General features: G+C 39.4%; 1 protein-coding gene across 1 annotated transcript in view; it reads left to right on the plus strand.

Annotated features, from left to right (window-relative positions):
- The first annotated feature begins 1,783 nt into the window (after nt 1-1,783).
- Nucleotides 1,784-15,626, plus strand: part of ZFC3H1 (zinc finger C3H1-type containing) — a 57,978-nt gene continuing 44,135 nt past the window's right edge. Inside the window, exon 1 of the mRNA XM_026865047.1 lies at nt 1,784-1,986. Coding sequence (XP_026720848.1) covers nt 1,784-1,986 — 203 coding nt within the window. The remainder of the gene's footprint in view (nt 1,987-15,626) is intronic.

Consider the following 15,626-nt stretch of genomic DNA (forward strand, 5'->3'; position numbering starts at 1 on the left):
TTTCAGTGATAAGTGTGTTCATTTCAGTTGAATCATATAATGAATACTGATGTGCTCCTAGCAGTTCTGATAGAAGAAATAAAGTAGCCATCACATCATCCATTATTGAATGTAGTCTTCATTTGTATTTGTTTCAGTTGATTAAGACTAGAGGCGCAACAGAGGTTACTGCATATGTACTAAATTCAGGTCTGACTAGGGAAGTGTAGAAAAATAGCTTTCACAACTCTTTGCTGCAGTTATATATTTTTAGTTTATATTTATGATCTATTACATAAAATCCAGTGAATCTTGTAAAATACCTCTTAAATCAACTTCAAAGCACCTTTATTTAACTTTTTTAGGTTACTAAAAGAATGGGATAGCTGAAACTAAAGTATCAAAAGCAATGTGAATTTTAAACTGATGAAGACACAGTTTAAGTATTCTGTCTCTCTGAATTAGTAACACATACTCTGCATTTCTATAGCAGTTCAGTCATAAGGGGTTAAAAAACTTCACAAACATTACATTTTGGCGAAGTTTAAGGAGGGGAAATAATATTGGTAAATGTCTTGTTCCAGACCACATGGGAAACTTAATCAAGAAAACATAAAACCAGATGGTCAGTTCTTTCATACACAGTGAAACATTATATTAAACTTTTTATTAAACATTTGTAAAAGATGCTGGAGCCCTATTTCTGAATCCTGTAATAAAATAAACTATAAAATCATCCTTCAATACTTACCTGTATAACTACCAAAGAAACTGTAAGAAAAGTTCATGAGGGAATTATCCAGCTGATGGGTGTATCTGAATTCAAATCCACAGCACGATGGGACCTTCCACACATTTCATACATTGTAGGAGCCTTGTACTGATTTGGTCTCAAGACACAGAAGACCCTACACATTAATAGTAGCCTATTAAAATCTACTAAAAACTGCAGTGGTGTCTTATGTGTTTTTGATTTTTTACATACACTTCAGCATTACTATAAAGATATAGAGTTTATAATATAAATTTAAAAATATAATTCTTAGATTTAAAGTAGATTGTAAATATATACCTGTAAGGTTGTATCTGAAAAATTACATGTTGTGTAATACCTGCACAGGTGTTTGGTTTTCTGTTAAACTGAATAAATATTATTTCCTTGGAGAGAGATATATTAGAGAATAACACACTTAAGTGCACTACAGATTTAGCTACATTTTGCAGATAGACAAAAGCAGCAAGTTCTCTGTAGCCAACATAGTGGATTTCAGATTTGCTTTTTAATAAAGAACAATTTTTGTATCATTAAATACTCATGCAAATACAATACTTTTGATTTTGGCAAGACAGAATTTTAGTCCTGGCTCACCCAGTACAAACACCTGAACATCTAACTTCAAACACTGTTAAGGAACTGAAGACTTTTTCACTTTAGAAACTGGATAATTAAGTATGACACGTGAAGACATCCTAGAAAACTAAAACTACAGAGCAAGGAAGGAAAGTTTTACCTAAAAGAGATGGCTCTAACAATGTTGACTCAAAAGTTAGATAGCAATATCCCTTACCTTTCAAGACTTCTGATCAGTCCAGATTCAGTAGAACTGGTGCAGAAAAAGTATTTCAAGAGCAAGATGAGTTTTAAGTCCTATGACGAAGAATTGCAGATTTCCAAAGTTTTCAGCAACTGAGTTTCTCATCAGAAAGAATATTTAAGTGCCTATTCTGCTGCTTTGCCATGATAATTTACTCCCGTTCTTTCATTCACTGACAGTAAAGGGATGCCACAGCAAATCACCCTGTCATGAAGCAGATGAAAAATGGAGAAATCAAGACACTAACAAACAAGGTTGAGCCGAATCCTCTTGTCATACCAGTGTCAATTAAAGATCTCTTTTCTTCTCGTTTAAAGATCTCGTTTCCTGTTCTGACTTCAGAGATCCACCCAGTGTCAAAAATTGGTACTGAAATTGCAGAGCACCCTATTGCTGTAGAGAACACTCTCAGGTATGTACCACTGTTGTAATCTCGGAAAAGCTTGTATTTTTGCCTAGCTGTGGAAAAAAGAAAAAAAAAAAAAAAAGATGCCTTGGAAAAAAAAAAAAAAAAAAAAAAAGATGCCTTCTTAATTTGTGAAAGGGGTCTGTATTTATTCCCCAGCATGGTGATAACAAAAATAAACAAAACTTGGTGCTCTGCTTTTCCACACAAATCTAAGATACCTCAGTTTTGGGAAGTCTGTGACATCACTACAGTAACAGGAGGTTATCCCTCAGCTGCAAACTCTTGCTACATTTGATACTTTTTCTTGATAACAGACATTAGGCAATATGAATGCAGAAAGGAGAATGACTTGGATTCAGACAAAACATTCCTAGGAGAAATCTGAAGACATAAATAAAAAGTGAATAGGTTTAACATCCATGTTAATTTTAGTATAACGGATTGCGGCGGGCGGAGGAAGCAAGCAGCCGATTCAATGTGAATGACAGAGCAAGCTTCAACTTTATTGAAAGAAATCACACCTTATATAAGCACTCTACAATAATCATGCATACTACTCACAAATCTATTGGATACATGTAAAAGGCTACATTATAATATCCCAGCCCCTTGTGGTATTTCAGGTATGCATAAACACCTTCCCTCTTCTGAACCTGTTTTTCTCCTAGGGCTGTTTTTTCTATCACCCCCAAGGTCATAATGCGCCCCAACTTATCTCTTTGTTCTCACAACAGTCCTTGTTAGCATTACTGAGCCTTGAATCTCCTTCCTTGCTAGCATAACTGTACCCTGGGTTTTTTCCTCTGTTTACCTCAGGTGGCTGTGACCGACTTCTGCAGAGTGCTATGGCCTTGCTCTCTGCAAGCCGTTCTCCAACAACGGATCATAATTTTTTTGATATATTTTGCATTCTTCTTATTTAGGACTTCACCCAGCCCACTTTTATGTTAATTATTTGAGCCTCCCACCTGTAAATCTGTTCCAGCTGTCTGGAATTCATCTTATACATTTAATTTCTCTTACGTCAGCCACTGATTTAGTTGTAAGCCTTAAGCATGCTGGAGCTGTTCCAGTCTTTGTGAGCAAAGTACTTACATGGAAAAAAAACAAACTTGCTTGTTTGTTTGATTCAAACCCAAAAGAACTTTTGCCAAAGGCTTTAGATTTGTGTCTTGCAAATGAGGAACTCAAGAACACTTCCAGAGTCTGTACTGCCACACAGAGCTTCTAATTTTTTTTTTTTTCATGAAAACTGATCTTACAGTTTCACTAGAAAATGCTCACATCCAAAATATAACTAGTAATGAAAAGTTTTCTATATGATAATCAGACCACTAGTAGCTGCTGGCTAATGTAGGGTACTGAAAGTTTTGCAGAAATGGCTCTCGGTATGATGTTCATGGATTCATTGTCTTCAGACACTGGTGTTGTATATATATAAGTTAAGTTTAGCTTATGGAAGCCACTTTCCTCCTCTTAATTAACAAAGATGCCCCCTTGAAGTCACCGGACATTAGATTAATTGAAACAACCAGAGAAGAAATGTTTATTTCTTCATTAACTAAGAGAGAAGATTTTGATGATAAATTTATACTGCTAAATAAATAAATAGCACCTGGGTACAGCTCAAGCACTGACTTCTCTGTCATTGACACTGCTTAATTGTAAACTTACTCTCCAGCTGTATTTGGACTGCTCCAAACAGCTGTTTCCAGGAGTTCCCTAGAGAGTGGGCTAGTCCTAAGCACCAGTTGGCCTTCAGGCCAGGGATTGGACCGAAGCCCACTTATTTAGCAGTACAAAGTCAACTATTAGCCTTCAGTGCTATTGGGGCTTTTGTGAATATTATTTCCTTCTACTTCTGTTTTCTTGCCAAGTTAAGGTTCCTGAGCTTTCCTGAAGACAGTATAAAGAAAGTATGTTTGGAGCTGGACAAAACACTGCAAATTCTTTAATTTTCCAACATATTCATAGTTCAGATTAGGCTGAAGTGTATCAGTTAAGTGCTGCAAGAAAAGCTGAAAAAATTGTCCTGGCACCAAGAGTCATGTCATACCTCTTTATATACAGGTTTAATTCTCCAGGACTGCAATCTCAACAGTTTTCACAGCTACCAACTGAAAAGTAATACGCATACTCCCCTTTTCTAACATAACTTTCACAATGTATTCATTTTTGAAAGTCTGGCTCCCTTGTTGATATGGTTAATGGGATACATCATAATTATATATAATAGTCCCCATCCCTGGAGGTGATTAAGAGTCAGGTTGATTCAGTGCTTAAGGATATGCTGTTGGGAACTGTCAGTGCTAGGTGAACGGTTGGACTAGATGATCTTCAAGGTCCTTTCCAACCTAGATGATTCTGTGTGTGTATAAATATTCAGGTGACCTGGTGTCCAAGGTCCAATAGGATGTCTTTTTCAGCTGGTACAAAAAGACATCCAGTGGAAAAAACAACAACAACAACAACAACAAAAAGAAATCACAGAAAGTTACTGCTGCTGGTTTTATTTGGTTGAAAAAAACCCAGATACTCTGGTCCTGGGTCATCCCCTAACTGTTGCTGTTCCCAACTCTTGTTACAGCCCTCCTTTTAAAAGGGAAAACTCAGCATATTTCCAACTCACACAAACATATTTTCCAACAAAACCAACTCCTGTCAGCAGCAAACATTTCTTTTGCTATTCTGTCCTTAACCCTGCAGCATTACATCCTGCCCATGCCTATGGAGACCCACATGGCTGTCTTTCTGTCACAGAACAACTCCTGAAACCCCACAACCACCTCGGAGATGTTCCTCTACAGAAGGCAGACATAATCCTTGGGTCCTGTCCCCATGGCTCCACAGGGCATCCAGCTGCAGGGTGTGCTGTCTGTACTTCCAACAAAGGTCTAGATGATTATTCATCGCAACCATCTCTTCAGCACAAATTGCAGAACTTCTGTCCTGAGTTGCACCTCTGTACTTGCACAAGGACAGTCAGCCCCCCGAGCAATCCATGTTTACACCAGTTTCAGATATGACTTTGGGGCTGTGCACGACTTTAGGCAACTCTGTAAACATTTCAGCTTCTTAACATCATCTGGCACTCCTGTTGGAAATCGCTGCTATGTTGAAGCTCTTCTGCAACCACTATTATTTTAGCAATAGTAAAATGCTTAACTCCTGTTTTTCCTTATGATGGTATCACATGAGAAAATACCTTAACTGATCAATCAGCAAGGACAGTGGGTCTTTCTGGCCAGCACTCTATTGAACGTGCTCTCATCAGACTTTCCACAGTGCAGTCACTGCCTGCTTCTCCTTCAGAACTCTATTTTACAGGATCCAGCCTCAGGAGACAAAACTGCTGTCTAGGTGTGCCAGGGCTTCCAGTTGCACCTCCATTCTTTGTGGTACTCTCCAGATGGCCACCTCATTGCACCTCAGGTTCTCCCCGCTTACTTTGCAGGTGTGACCCACCTGGTAGCTCACACAGGTAAGCAGGGGGTGATTGCAGCAGTACAGTGAGATTAGTTTGCTCCAGATTTCTCTGTAAGAGCACATCAGTACTGCAGAACTTGTCCTGTTTGCTTGGTCCATGATATCAGACAAAGGGTCAAAACCAAAGTTGCAGCACACCCAAACCCACGTTTCCTTTGTAAATTTGCAAATAGATTTTATACAGATGCCTAACTGCTGTAACTGCAAATACATGTTTGTAATCATAAACATGTTCTCAGGATGGGTAGAGGCCTCTCATATAGAAAAGCAGATGATACTGCTGTCATCAAGAAAATGCTGAGAGAATAGCTTGTTTTGGAATACCCCTTGCACTACACAGTGCCCGGGGGGACTCATTTAACATTAAGCCCAGAGGGCAGCTGAGCACCACACAGCTGCTTGCTCAGTCCCTTCTCCCTCAGGGATGGGAAGGAGAAAATAAAACAAAAGGCTCAGGGATAGAGACAAGGTTGGGGGAGGGATGATTCACCCATTATGGTCATGGACAAAATACAAACTCAACTGGGGAAGAAAAAGAACATCAATTTAATTTAAACACAACCAACACTTAATTTACCAGTCAAACAGAGTAGGACAGTGAGAAATACAACCACATCTTAAAAACACCATCCCCACACACCTCCCTTCTTCCCAGGCTCAGCCTTGCTCCAGATTTCTCTACCTTCTCTCCCTCAGTGGCACAGCGGTCAGGGAATGGGGGTTGCAGTCAGTTCATCACATGTTGTCTCTGCCACTCCTTCCTCCTCAGGGGGAGGACTCCTCACACTCTTCTCCTGCACCAGTTGGGCTCCCTCTCGGGGGAGTCAGTTCTCTGTGAACTCTGTCTGACATGAGTCTGTGGCAACTGAGGCATGCACTCTCCATTGAAGTGCAAAAGGAAAGACCCTTTATTATTACAATAGGACATACTTATGCTCTTGCCAAAGATCTTACTTCATAATTAGCAAACCAGCAATTAGACAGCTATCAACCTTTTCTCCTATCATCTTAAGACCATTCTAACAGGCTCTGTGCAGACCAATCACCTTCTTGTTCACGTGCTGTTCACATGGCGGTAACTTCTCACAGTTCAGTACTTTTCCACAGTTCAGTGTTGCAGCTGTCCGTTGTTCTTCCCTGCCACCTTGGCACAACTTAACAGTTTCTTATCTATCTTCCAAGGCCTGTTTTCCATCAAATCCTAGCAGTTTCTCAGAGGATGTATAGGGCTGACAGGCTGATGCCTCCTACATGAGTTCTTCCCATGGGCTTCAGTTCTTCCTGAACTGCTCCAGTGTGGGTCCCTCCCATAGGCTGCAGTCCTCCTAGCAAACAAACTGCTCCAGCATGGGCTTCCCTCAGAGTCCTGGACTTCTTCAAGCACAGCCACCTGCTCTGGTGTGGGGTCCTCCATGGGCTGCAGGTCAGCATCTGCTCCACAGTGGACATTCATAGGCTGCGGTGGGACAGCCTGCCCTCCCCCCATGGGCTGCAGGGGGGTCTCTGCCCTGGCATACCTCTCACCCTCCTTCTTTTCCTCCTTTCTTCCACTGACCTAGGTATTTGCATAGGTATTTCCCTCACAACCCGTCCTCTTCTCAGGTACCCCTTCTTAAGTATGTTATCGTAGAGGCACAGCTAATCATCCCAGCCTTGGCCAGAGGAGGGTCTGACTTGGAAGCTGGGGGAGCTTCGAGAAGCTTCTCACAGGAGCCACTGCTGTAGCCCCCTCCCCCAGCTACACACACACAAACCCAACACAACAGGACAGTCCAGGAGCTCTGTGAAGCCCTAGGAATTCAACAGCATTTACACTGTGAAGCTGTTGAAATGATGAATTCTGTTTTAAAAACTAGACTGACCAAAATTTGTGAAGAAACGGGCCTTAAATGGCCAAACACTTTACCACTGGCTCTAATATAAATCAAGAGCACTGTGAATAAAAAACACACACTATCCCCATATGAAGTTGTAATGCGTAAACCCGCAAGGTTACTGCATACCTCACGTAAGCCACTGCATTGATCCATGCTACAGATGACTGATGATGTTATGCTGAATTATTGTAAAGCTCTAATGAAACATATGAGGACTATTCACTCACAGGTAAAAGAAGCCCTTCCAGAACCTTCCTCTGAACACACCACTCTTGGGAACCCAAACTAGTCAAGATCAAGAGAATGGAACCCATAAAAATGCCCTGTCCTCCAAGAGTTGGAAGTCTTTTATCATCACATAAACAATTAAAATAATACCTTTCTTCAGTTGGCCTACAATTATGCTAAAGACTTAGATGGCTCAAAATGTTGGGTGTGTTCCCATATCCCTTGTCACTTTAGTGAGGGTGTTCCCACGCTTCCCGTAGCATGTAATTTGTCAGTAAAAAGACCAGTCTAGAATCCCCAGAGGACAGAAATTCCTTGTTCAAGATCATCCCCAATGACAACAAATGGGAACTGATCCAAATTGATCTAATACAGATGTACAGAAAGCTCCAACTCCTACCCACCACTTGGGATTGGATGACCCTGGGAACACTTGCTACTTGAAAGCAAATGCAACATGCTACATGGGACACAGAAACTGTACCAAAACTCTTGTCAGACTGATACTAGATGTTTATTTGATAGCTCACAAAAGTGTGAATTGATATAATCTATACATACTTCCTTGGGAACCTATTTCATTCATGGTACATTTGCATACCCGTGGCTCCCACAGGACTGGTTTGGATCAGGTTATATTGGGTATATAACCCTAGCTGTTCTATATTTGTCATCTCTTCCCTCTAAATATTTGTCAGAAAAGACAAGATATCTCAGAGCCTGAAAAATTTGGGACTATTATGCTTTCCATGTATGAAGTGGCAAGAGCCATTAAAAAAATATATTGTTTATTAGCTATTATTTAAGGCAAATTGGTAATAACACTGCAGATTATTTTTACCAAGTAATGCCTGAAATGACCACTATCCATAGTCTCTCTTCAAAACAGATTAACACTTGACCCTTTTAAGGGTGACATACGCACTTTAATTGAATACTCTTTTATCTCTATCACAGCCAATTCTGAAACCATTCATGATTTGAGTGAACACATTAAAAAAGAGGCAGCCAAACAAAACAACACAGTAACTGGATCTTTTGAGCTGGTTTGAAATAATTAAAAAATTTATGGTTGCTAAGTAAAAAGAAGTTGTATACTATTTCATTCATATTACTGCAGTTGTTTGTACTGTATGTTCTTATTCAAATAATTCTCTGTACAGTAAAACTGTGTATTATGAAATGCAGAGATACTGCTGTAACCATACTAACCCTGGCCTTGCAGATGGGACTCATGTACCTTGACCTGAACAGAGGTGTGAAGAGAAGAAATGCAGAAGAAATACTGCTCAGCATCCAAGCCTGGAGGCAAGAGCAGATGACAAGACAGGATCTCAACCATGATGAGTCTTTGGCAGCAGAGCTGTAAGATGTCTGCAGCCTGTCTGCTGCACCCTGGGGGTCCCTCAGGATGTGAGACTCAGGTCTCAAAGAGGGGAATGTGGAAGCAGGCTTCCCTATGCCCAAATGCTGGTCAACACAGCAGCATCCCATGAGGAATGAGCTGAACGGCTGTAGGTCAAGGCCACAGGGCTGCAGACTCTGAGCTATCAGGACCACACTGGTACAACTGCTGTAAAAGAGGTTCCTCCTGTGTAAATGCAGCTCTGTCATAATAGGCCCCTTCACAAAGCAGCTTGTATCTGCCATAAATGTATATAAACCCAGCACTTTTGTTTTCTGTCAGAATTTGTATTGATAGACAGCTGAGCCTCTATCTCATTGTGCCCTCTCCTATGGCTACAGAAACAATCTGCTTCTGCCTGATCAGAGTCTGTAAAAGAGTCTGAGTGTTTATTCTGCAACACCAGTGAAACAGTGCGGCGGGCAGAGGAAGCAAGCAGCCGATTCAATGTGAATGATAGAGCAAGCTTCAACTTTATTAAAAGAAATCACACCTTATATAAGCATTCTACAATACACTACTTGCAACTCTATTGGATACATTTAAGAAACTACATTATAATATCTCAGCCATTGGGTACATCTAAAAGGTCACATTATAATACACCAGCCCCTTGTGGCATCTCTGGTATGCATAAACATCTTTCTTGCTGTGAACCTGCTTATCTCCCAGGGTTGTTTTGTCTCACCCCCAAGGTCATAATGCGCCCCCAACTTATCTCTGTGTTCTCACAACAATCCTCGCTAGCACAACTGAGCCCTGGCTCTTCATCCTTGTTTACATAACTGTACCCTGGGTTCTTTCCTTTGTTTACCTCAGGTGGCTGGGACCGACTTCTGCAGGGAGCTATGGCCGACCAGCTCCTGCAGGGAGCTATGGCCTTGCGCTCTGCAAGCCGTTCTCCAACAAAACAGTGTTTTATTTTAAAAGCATTCTGTCAAAATACACAAGAAGTGAGGTGATGCATTCTGCAGTATTTGCATTTGAGAAATTACTATTTAAGTAATATGTAGAATTCATGTGAAGTGACATGACAAGTCATTTATTTACTAGCTAAAAAAATGCAGTCTCAATCATCCAGACACAGAGTTCTGAAAGGCAAGTTAAGATGAAGATTTCTTTCCTGGTCAAAAAGGAGTTATTACAGTTCAAATCTTCACTTGTGACCAACACAAATAAACAAGTACCATCTTGTAACCCTTCATTCCCTCCATCCAAAAAGATGGTTTTAAAAGGCTCCTTTTATTGTTGCAACAACTAACTTGTGACTTGTGTCCAAGACCAATTTAGTTATCCTTTGCTCTGAGTATCTGCTGTAGGAAATACTACTTTGAAAATGTTTATATTGTGGAATTTTAAGAACTAAGAAAAACTGCAGGACATGATAGGATATTGCTTCTACATGTTTCTGAAATGCTTTTAACAAAAATATTGTACCTTGATATAGATGAAAATGCTATAGTACAGTTTCACCCACCTCATAAGAAAAAAAGAAGTCTCATGTGAAGTTAATATGAGGTTACTTCTTCCTCCTTCCAACATTCTGTGTGCAACCCAACCCATGACAGTATTTACCTGTCAAGCAGAAAAGGTACAATTGCTTATATTATTTTAAATAATGCTAATTTGAGCACTTACTTTCAGATTTTCTGTTTTAAGGGATATTTGAAGTATTTAAAAGGCATTTTGAAAAAAACACAAAAATACCAAAATAATGGACAACATCTATATATGTATTTGCATACCTATCAAAGTGTAAAAAATGACCACAGATATTTGATCTGTTAAATAGCTCTACATTGGCTGTAGCATCCACATTGGTTGTAGCTTCCACATAGTATAAATAACAACTCTCTTAAATCTTTTACCTGAAGAGGAATTAAATGCCAAGGTATTTTTGATTAGTAAAAATACATGCATATGGTAGAATGCAAAATGAAAGGAAATTACTACAAGATCTTTCTAGTTAAAGAATCATGATCAACCATGTACGCAAGTTGAAGAATTAAGGAACACCAGTCATCCAATCAAAGGTCAAAAAAAGCATTACACACTCACCACAGTCTTTGTGGCTAACCTTGGGCTAGATATGCAAGCTTCAAATACAATACAAACTCAACAGAAAAAGTCTAGTCTTCTTTGCCTTAAAGAGGGCATGCGTTCTATGGTTCAGTTTCTGACCCTGCTTGTATACTGCTCCTTAACATGCTATTCATTCCTATAAGCCCTTACAGGGAGGCTTGTGTAGAGTCTCAAATACTGACACAGGATCCTCAGTTGTATATCTCTGGGGATAAAGGAAAAGTGCTGAGATTCTCTAGAAGAAACTGCCATTCAATATAATTTGCTCAGATATATCTCTTGGTGAAACATAATTTGATTTTGACCTTCTCATGAGGCAAGCATTTTGATCTATCATTGTGCAGCTCTGCCCACTGTTTGAATGTGCTTCTTCATTCTTTTTCTGAATCTTACTGTTTCCTCAAATTTTTACTTCTTTTTACTTTTACATGTCTTTTGAAGATACTGTGTTCATTAAGAACTTGTTTACACTTAATGTTTATTTTTGAAGTTGGATGTTCCTTCTTGGATATAAACCTCTTTCTTCTTAGGAAGATCTCCCACAGGTTTCTGTTAAAAAAAAAAAGAAAAAAAAAAAAAAGAAAAAAAGAAAAGGGCATAAAACCAGAAGAAATTAGCTAGGAAATAGAACAAAGTGATATGAAATTGTGCAACTTGCATAGTGTCGAATTGGGGATTAACTGAACATAAATCTCAGAAATTCAAATACTATACAGTGTTCAACTATTCCTGTAGAATGCCTTCATCATAAAATTTGCCCCCTCCAGAACCTATGAAGAAATATTTCACAGTCACATACCATTTCCCCAAATTAAAATTCTAACTACTTCATGTTTTCTCAATTAGAAAAAAAAAAATCCTCATTAGAATCCAATGTATTTAAAATTACAATTGTTTAAATACCAAGAAGCAAACAAACAATATAACAAAGGGCTTTGAAGTCTCTTAGTTCCAGAAAGGTTTATTGTAGAACCATATAAAAGTTTCACTGTTCAACCTGTCAGAAGTTTGGGTAGGAAAAACCAGGGAGTATGAATAAGCACTAAGTAGTAGCACATGTATACACTGTGCATATAGTTTATGCATCCAGCTGCGCTGCATTGCCTCTTGCCAGCAGCTAAGCACCCACACAGCCGCATGCTTGTTCACTTCCCTCCACCAGCAGGATGAAGGAGTTAATAGGAAGAACAAAAGTGAGAAAACTCATGGATTGAGATAAAAAACAGGTTAAAAGGTGAGGTAAAGAGAAAAAAAACAAGCATGGCAAAGGGAATTACTTGTCACACCCACAACCAGACTGATGCCCAGCCAGTCTCTGAGCAATGGTCAGCTTGGAAGACAACTCCCCCCCATCCTTCCTCTACTGTTTATTTTATTGCTAAGCACAAGGGTACATGGTGTGAAACATCCCTTTGGCCAGCTTGGCCAACTGTCCTGGCTGTGTGCCCTCCACATCTCCTGCCCACCCCCAGCCCACTTGTGGGGACATGAGCAGAGTGGAAAAAAGAGTGAGCCTTGAGGCTGTGCAGGCAGGGTTCAGCCACAGCGGAAACACTTTTAGCCACAGACCTGAAACACAGCACCATATGGGCTGCAATGAAGAAACTCCATCCCAGCCAGACCAAATACACCAATAATACAAGTTTCAATGCAAAGTGAATTAAGCTTAAACATGGCTAGACTAAGACTTGTGTTGGTATAAGACAATCATAACTGACACTTACAAAGCAGGAACAGAACAAAAATCATAGAATTAGCCTCAGCTAAACATTATATTCTGAAGAGTGGCCCAGTTCTTAAGGCTTACATTGTGCTTCTGAAAAACAAGATTCCACTTTACTTGTAATCTTTTAATGTAATTTATGTGGTGCGGGATAGCTGAGCACGCACACGACCAATGTGATCAAGCAATGCTTGTTTATTACAATTAAGAAAGCCCTTTTATAATGTTCTCCCGCACACGTGAGTAACATGCGGTACAAGTCCTCAAGACTGGACAGTTAACTTAGCCCGCGCTTTAAACCTTCTTATGATTGGATAAAAAGTGCCACATCAGCCTTGCCAGGCTTCCTGCCTTGGGTAACTTCCTCTTCCATCCCAAAGCCTTCTGGGGGTTGTTTGTCTCGTCGAGTTTCTCCCCCCTCATTCAGGGCCACATCCTTATCGCATTCTTGCTCAGGCTGAGGCTCTTATCAGTCTTGTTCTCACGCAGGATTGCTCACATGTCCATTCTCTCGCAGAAAGTCCTCTTGAATCCCAACAATGTAGTAAACATGTTACTAACTTTCTGCCCCAAACTTTGAAAACTTGATTTTTTTATTGATTTGTAGACCAAAAATGAGGTCACCTAAACCAAAAACGACACTGAGACCACTAACTCCAGTATTGTTTTCAGCTCTGTATAAAGAGCTTGAGACACGTATCATCAGAAAATGAGAATATGGTAGTTTTTTACGTCAGGGATATTTAAAACTTTAACAAAAATAATACTGCTAGTATTAGGATAGCTGCACTAATAGTCATAGTTCATACTTGTAAAATATGCAAATGAGTCTTACTAAAACTGCCATCACCTCATGACCTCTGGTATATACATTTAAATACAGAACTTGTTACCAACTGTACAAGATGAGTCCTGAGTCACAGGATGAGATCTTGAAGGTATCTTTTAATTCCAGGAGTCTTAGCTACTTATGTACACAAATTTCAGTAATTCACATATATCTTCAGAAACATGCTACTTCTCCAATGCTTTTTTGTCCATGTCTAGAGGTGCAAGTAATATTCAGGGAATGTGTCAAAGAATAAATCAAATTCTGTGCTCCAGTATTGAGGTGTATGCTTTCCTATAGTTTATATTATTTCATTTGTACTTCAGTGAAAACACAGTCAGTATTTAACACAAAAATTCGTTGTCCAGCAGCAATATTGTCTCTTTCAAAGTCATGAAGTCAAATGCAGCTAAATTTCTTTATATTTTGTCTTGAATTTACACATTGCAGTGAAACCTCACAAAAAAAATCATCTATTACTCATGCCATGGGCAAGGAATTTTCTTGTTTTCTCTTTGAATGGCAGCTCCCTCACAGTTTTCAAATGTTTACGGCCTCTTGTTCAAGTGTGTAGATACCAAAACCATCAGATCAACACATTCTTTTTCCACATGACATTTTATTCCTTTTACAGAAGGGAATTTAACACTATCACATTCCCTGTTTATTAACAGCAATGAATATAGTTGATAAATCTGCTTATTTCTGAAAATGCAGGCATAAAATTACTTGCCTGATTAGCCTAGATGAGAGAAAAAGCACAGTGCCAGATGACTGAAATAAAAGAAGGGACATATGATACCATAGGATACGCAAAACCACTGCAAGATTCTCAGGATCATTTTTTCACATGGTTAAGTATCTCAGCTAGAAATTTCTAATAGAGATCATATAGCATTGTTGAATAAATTCAGAACACTTGTTGGATGAACTGTAGGCAAACATACAATAACAATCAATAGAGTGGGAATAACCTACATGAGGTTGATTTCCCATAGAGCTGCTGCTTTTTTGTCAATACTGTGCAGTTCTATAAATATTCTCCTTCCAACTCTAAAAGATGCTGATACTATTTTCCTACTGGTGTCTGAAAGCACTTAGAAATAAAGGTAACTGTATAAAGGAAACTGTAACCAGATATATTCAGAGCTCTGGAATGCCCAACTAAGCAAATGTCTGATGGGAGGAAAATTTCTGCAGCTTAGATGTAATGACACTGAAACTTTGAAGTACAGCAGATCAGATGTCAGACATGGACACAGGCACCTAGCACTGTTTAAGAAACCTGCATGATCTCCAGCTGTTACTTCAGAAAGTTTTTAGTAGGTTCTGTCTCATATTTGTGGCTGGTTTTAGTACTGTGGAATATGTAAAATAGTATAAGCCACCAATGAAGCATGGTTGCTAGAGATAACATCTATTTGAATAAAAGAACTGACACAACTAACACATTACTGTAGTATGATGGATACCTGAAAAAAAAAAAAGTAAAAAAAGCAAACTTTCAACTTGCTTCATTCTTCCTTGTAAATATCTTAATAGAATTCACACTGTTTTAAATGGAAGAAGTTACAGATATTTAGGACATGATTTCATTACTCCACCCTGAGTTTTGTATGAAGCCAAGACTGACGTGCGGAATCACACTCCACAATCTGATGGATTGTAAAGTAGGTATGTTTATTCAGCGCTGGGCACACAGGGGATAGCTCCTCCTATTGTGTGCGCCCGTTATAGCATTGTTACCTTGCTTTTATAGAGTAAATGATTACATATTCATAATATTTTGCAATACGCCTATACATATGCATTACCTATCCCCGCTTCGTATTTAAATTAGCATTTCCATGATCTCCTCCCAGCTGAGTCTGCGCAGTGTTTTCTGGTGGTGGTCGTGGGGGTCTTTGGGGATGAAGTCACGCTCCTCTTCCTCCTGTCCGATTGTAACCCCAGCGTTTCGCGCAAGCTCAGTTGTTCGTTGGCCATTATCTAAACCGCAGACCTAGCTCTAAC

This window comes from Athene cunicularia (genome assembly GCF_003259725.1).
Source record: "Athene cunicularia isolate RWA chromosome 1 unlocalized genomic scaffold, athCun1 chr1_part2, whole genome shotgun sequence".
NCBI classification, from domain to species: Eukaryota; Metazoa; Chordata; class Aves; order Strigiformes; family Strigidae; genus Athene; species Athene cunicularia.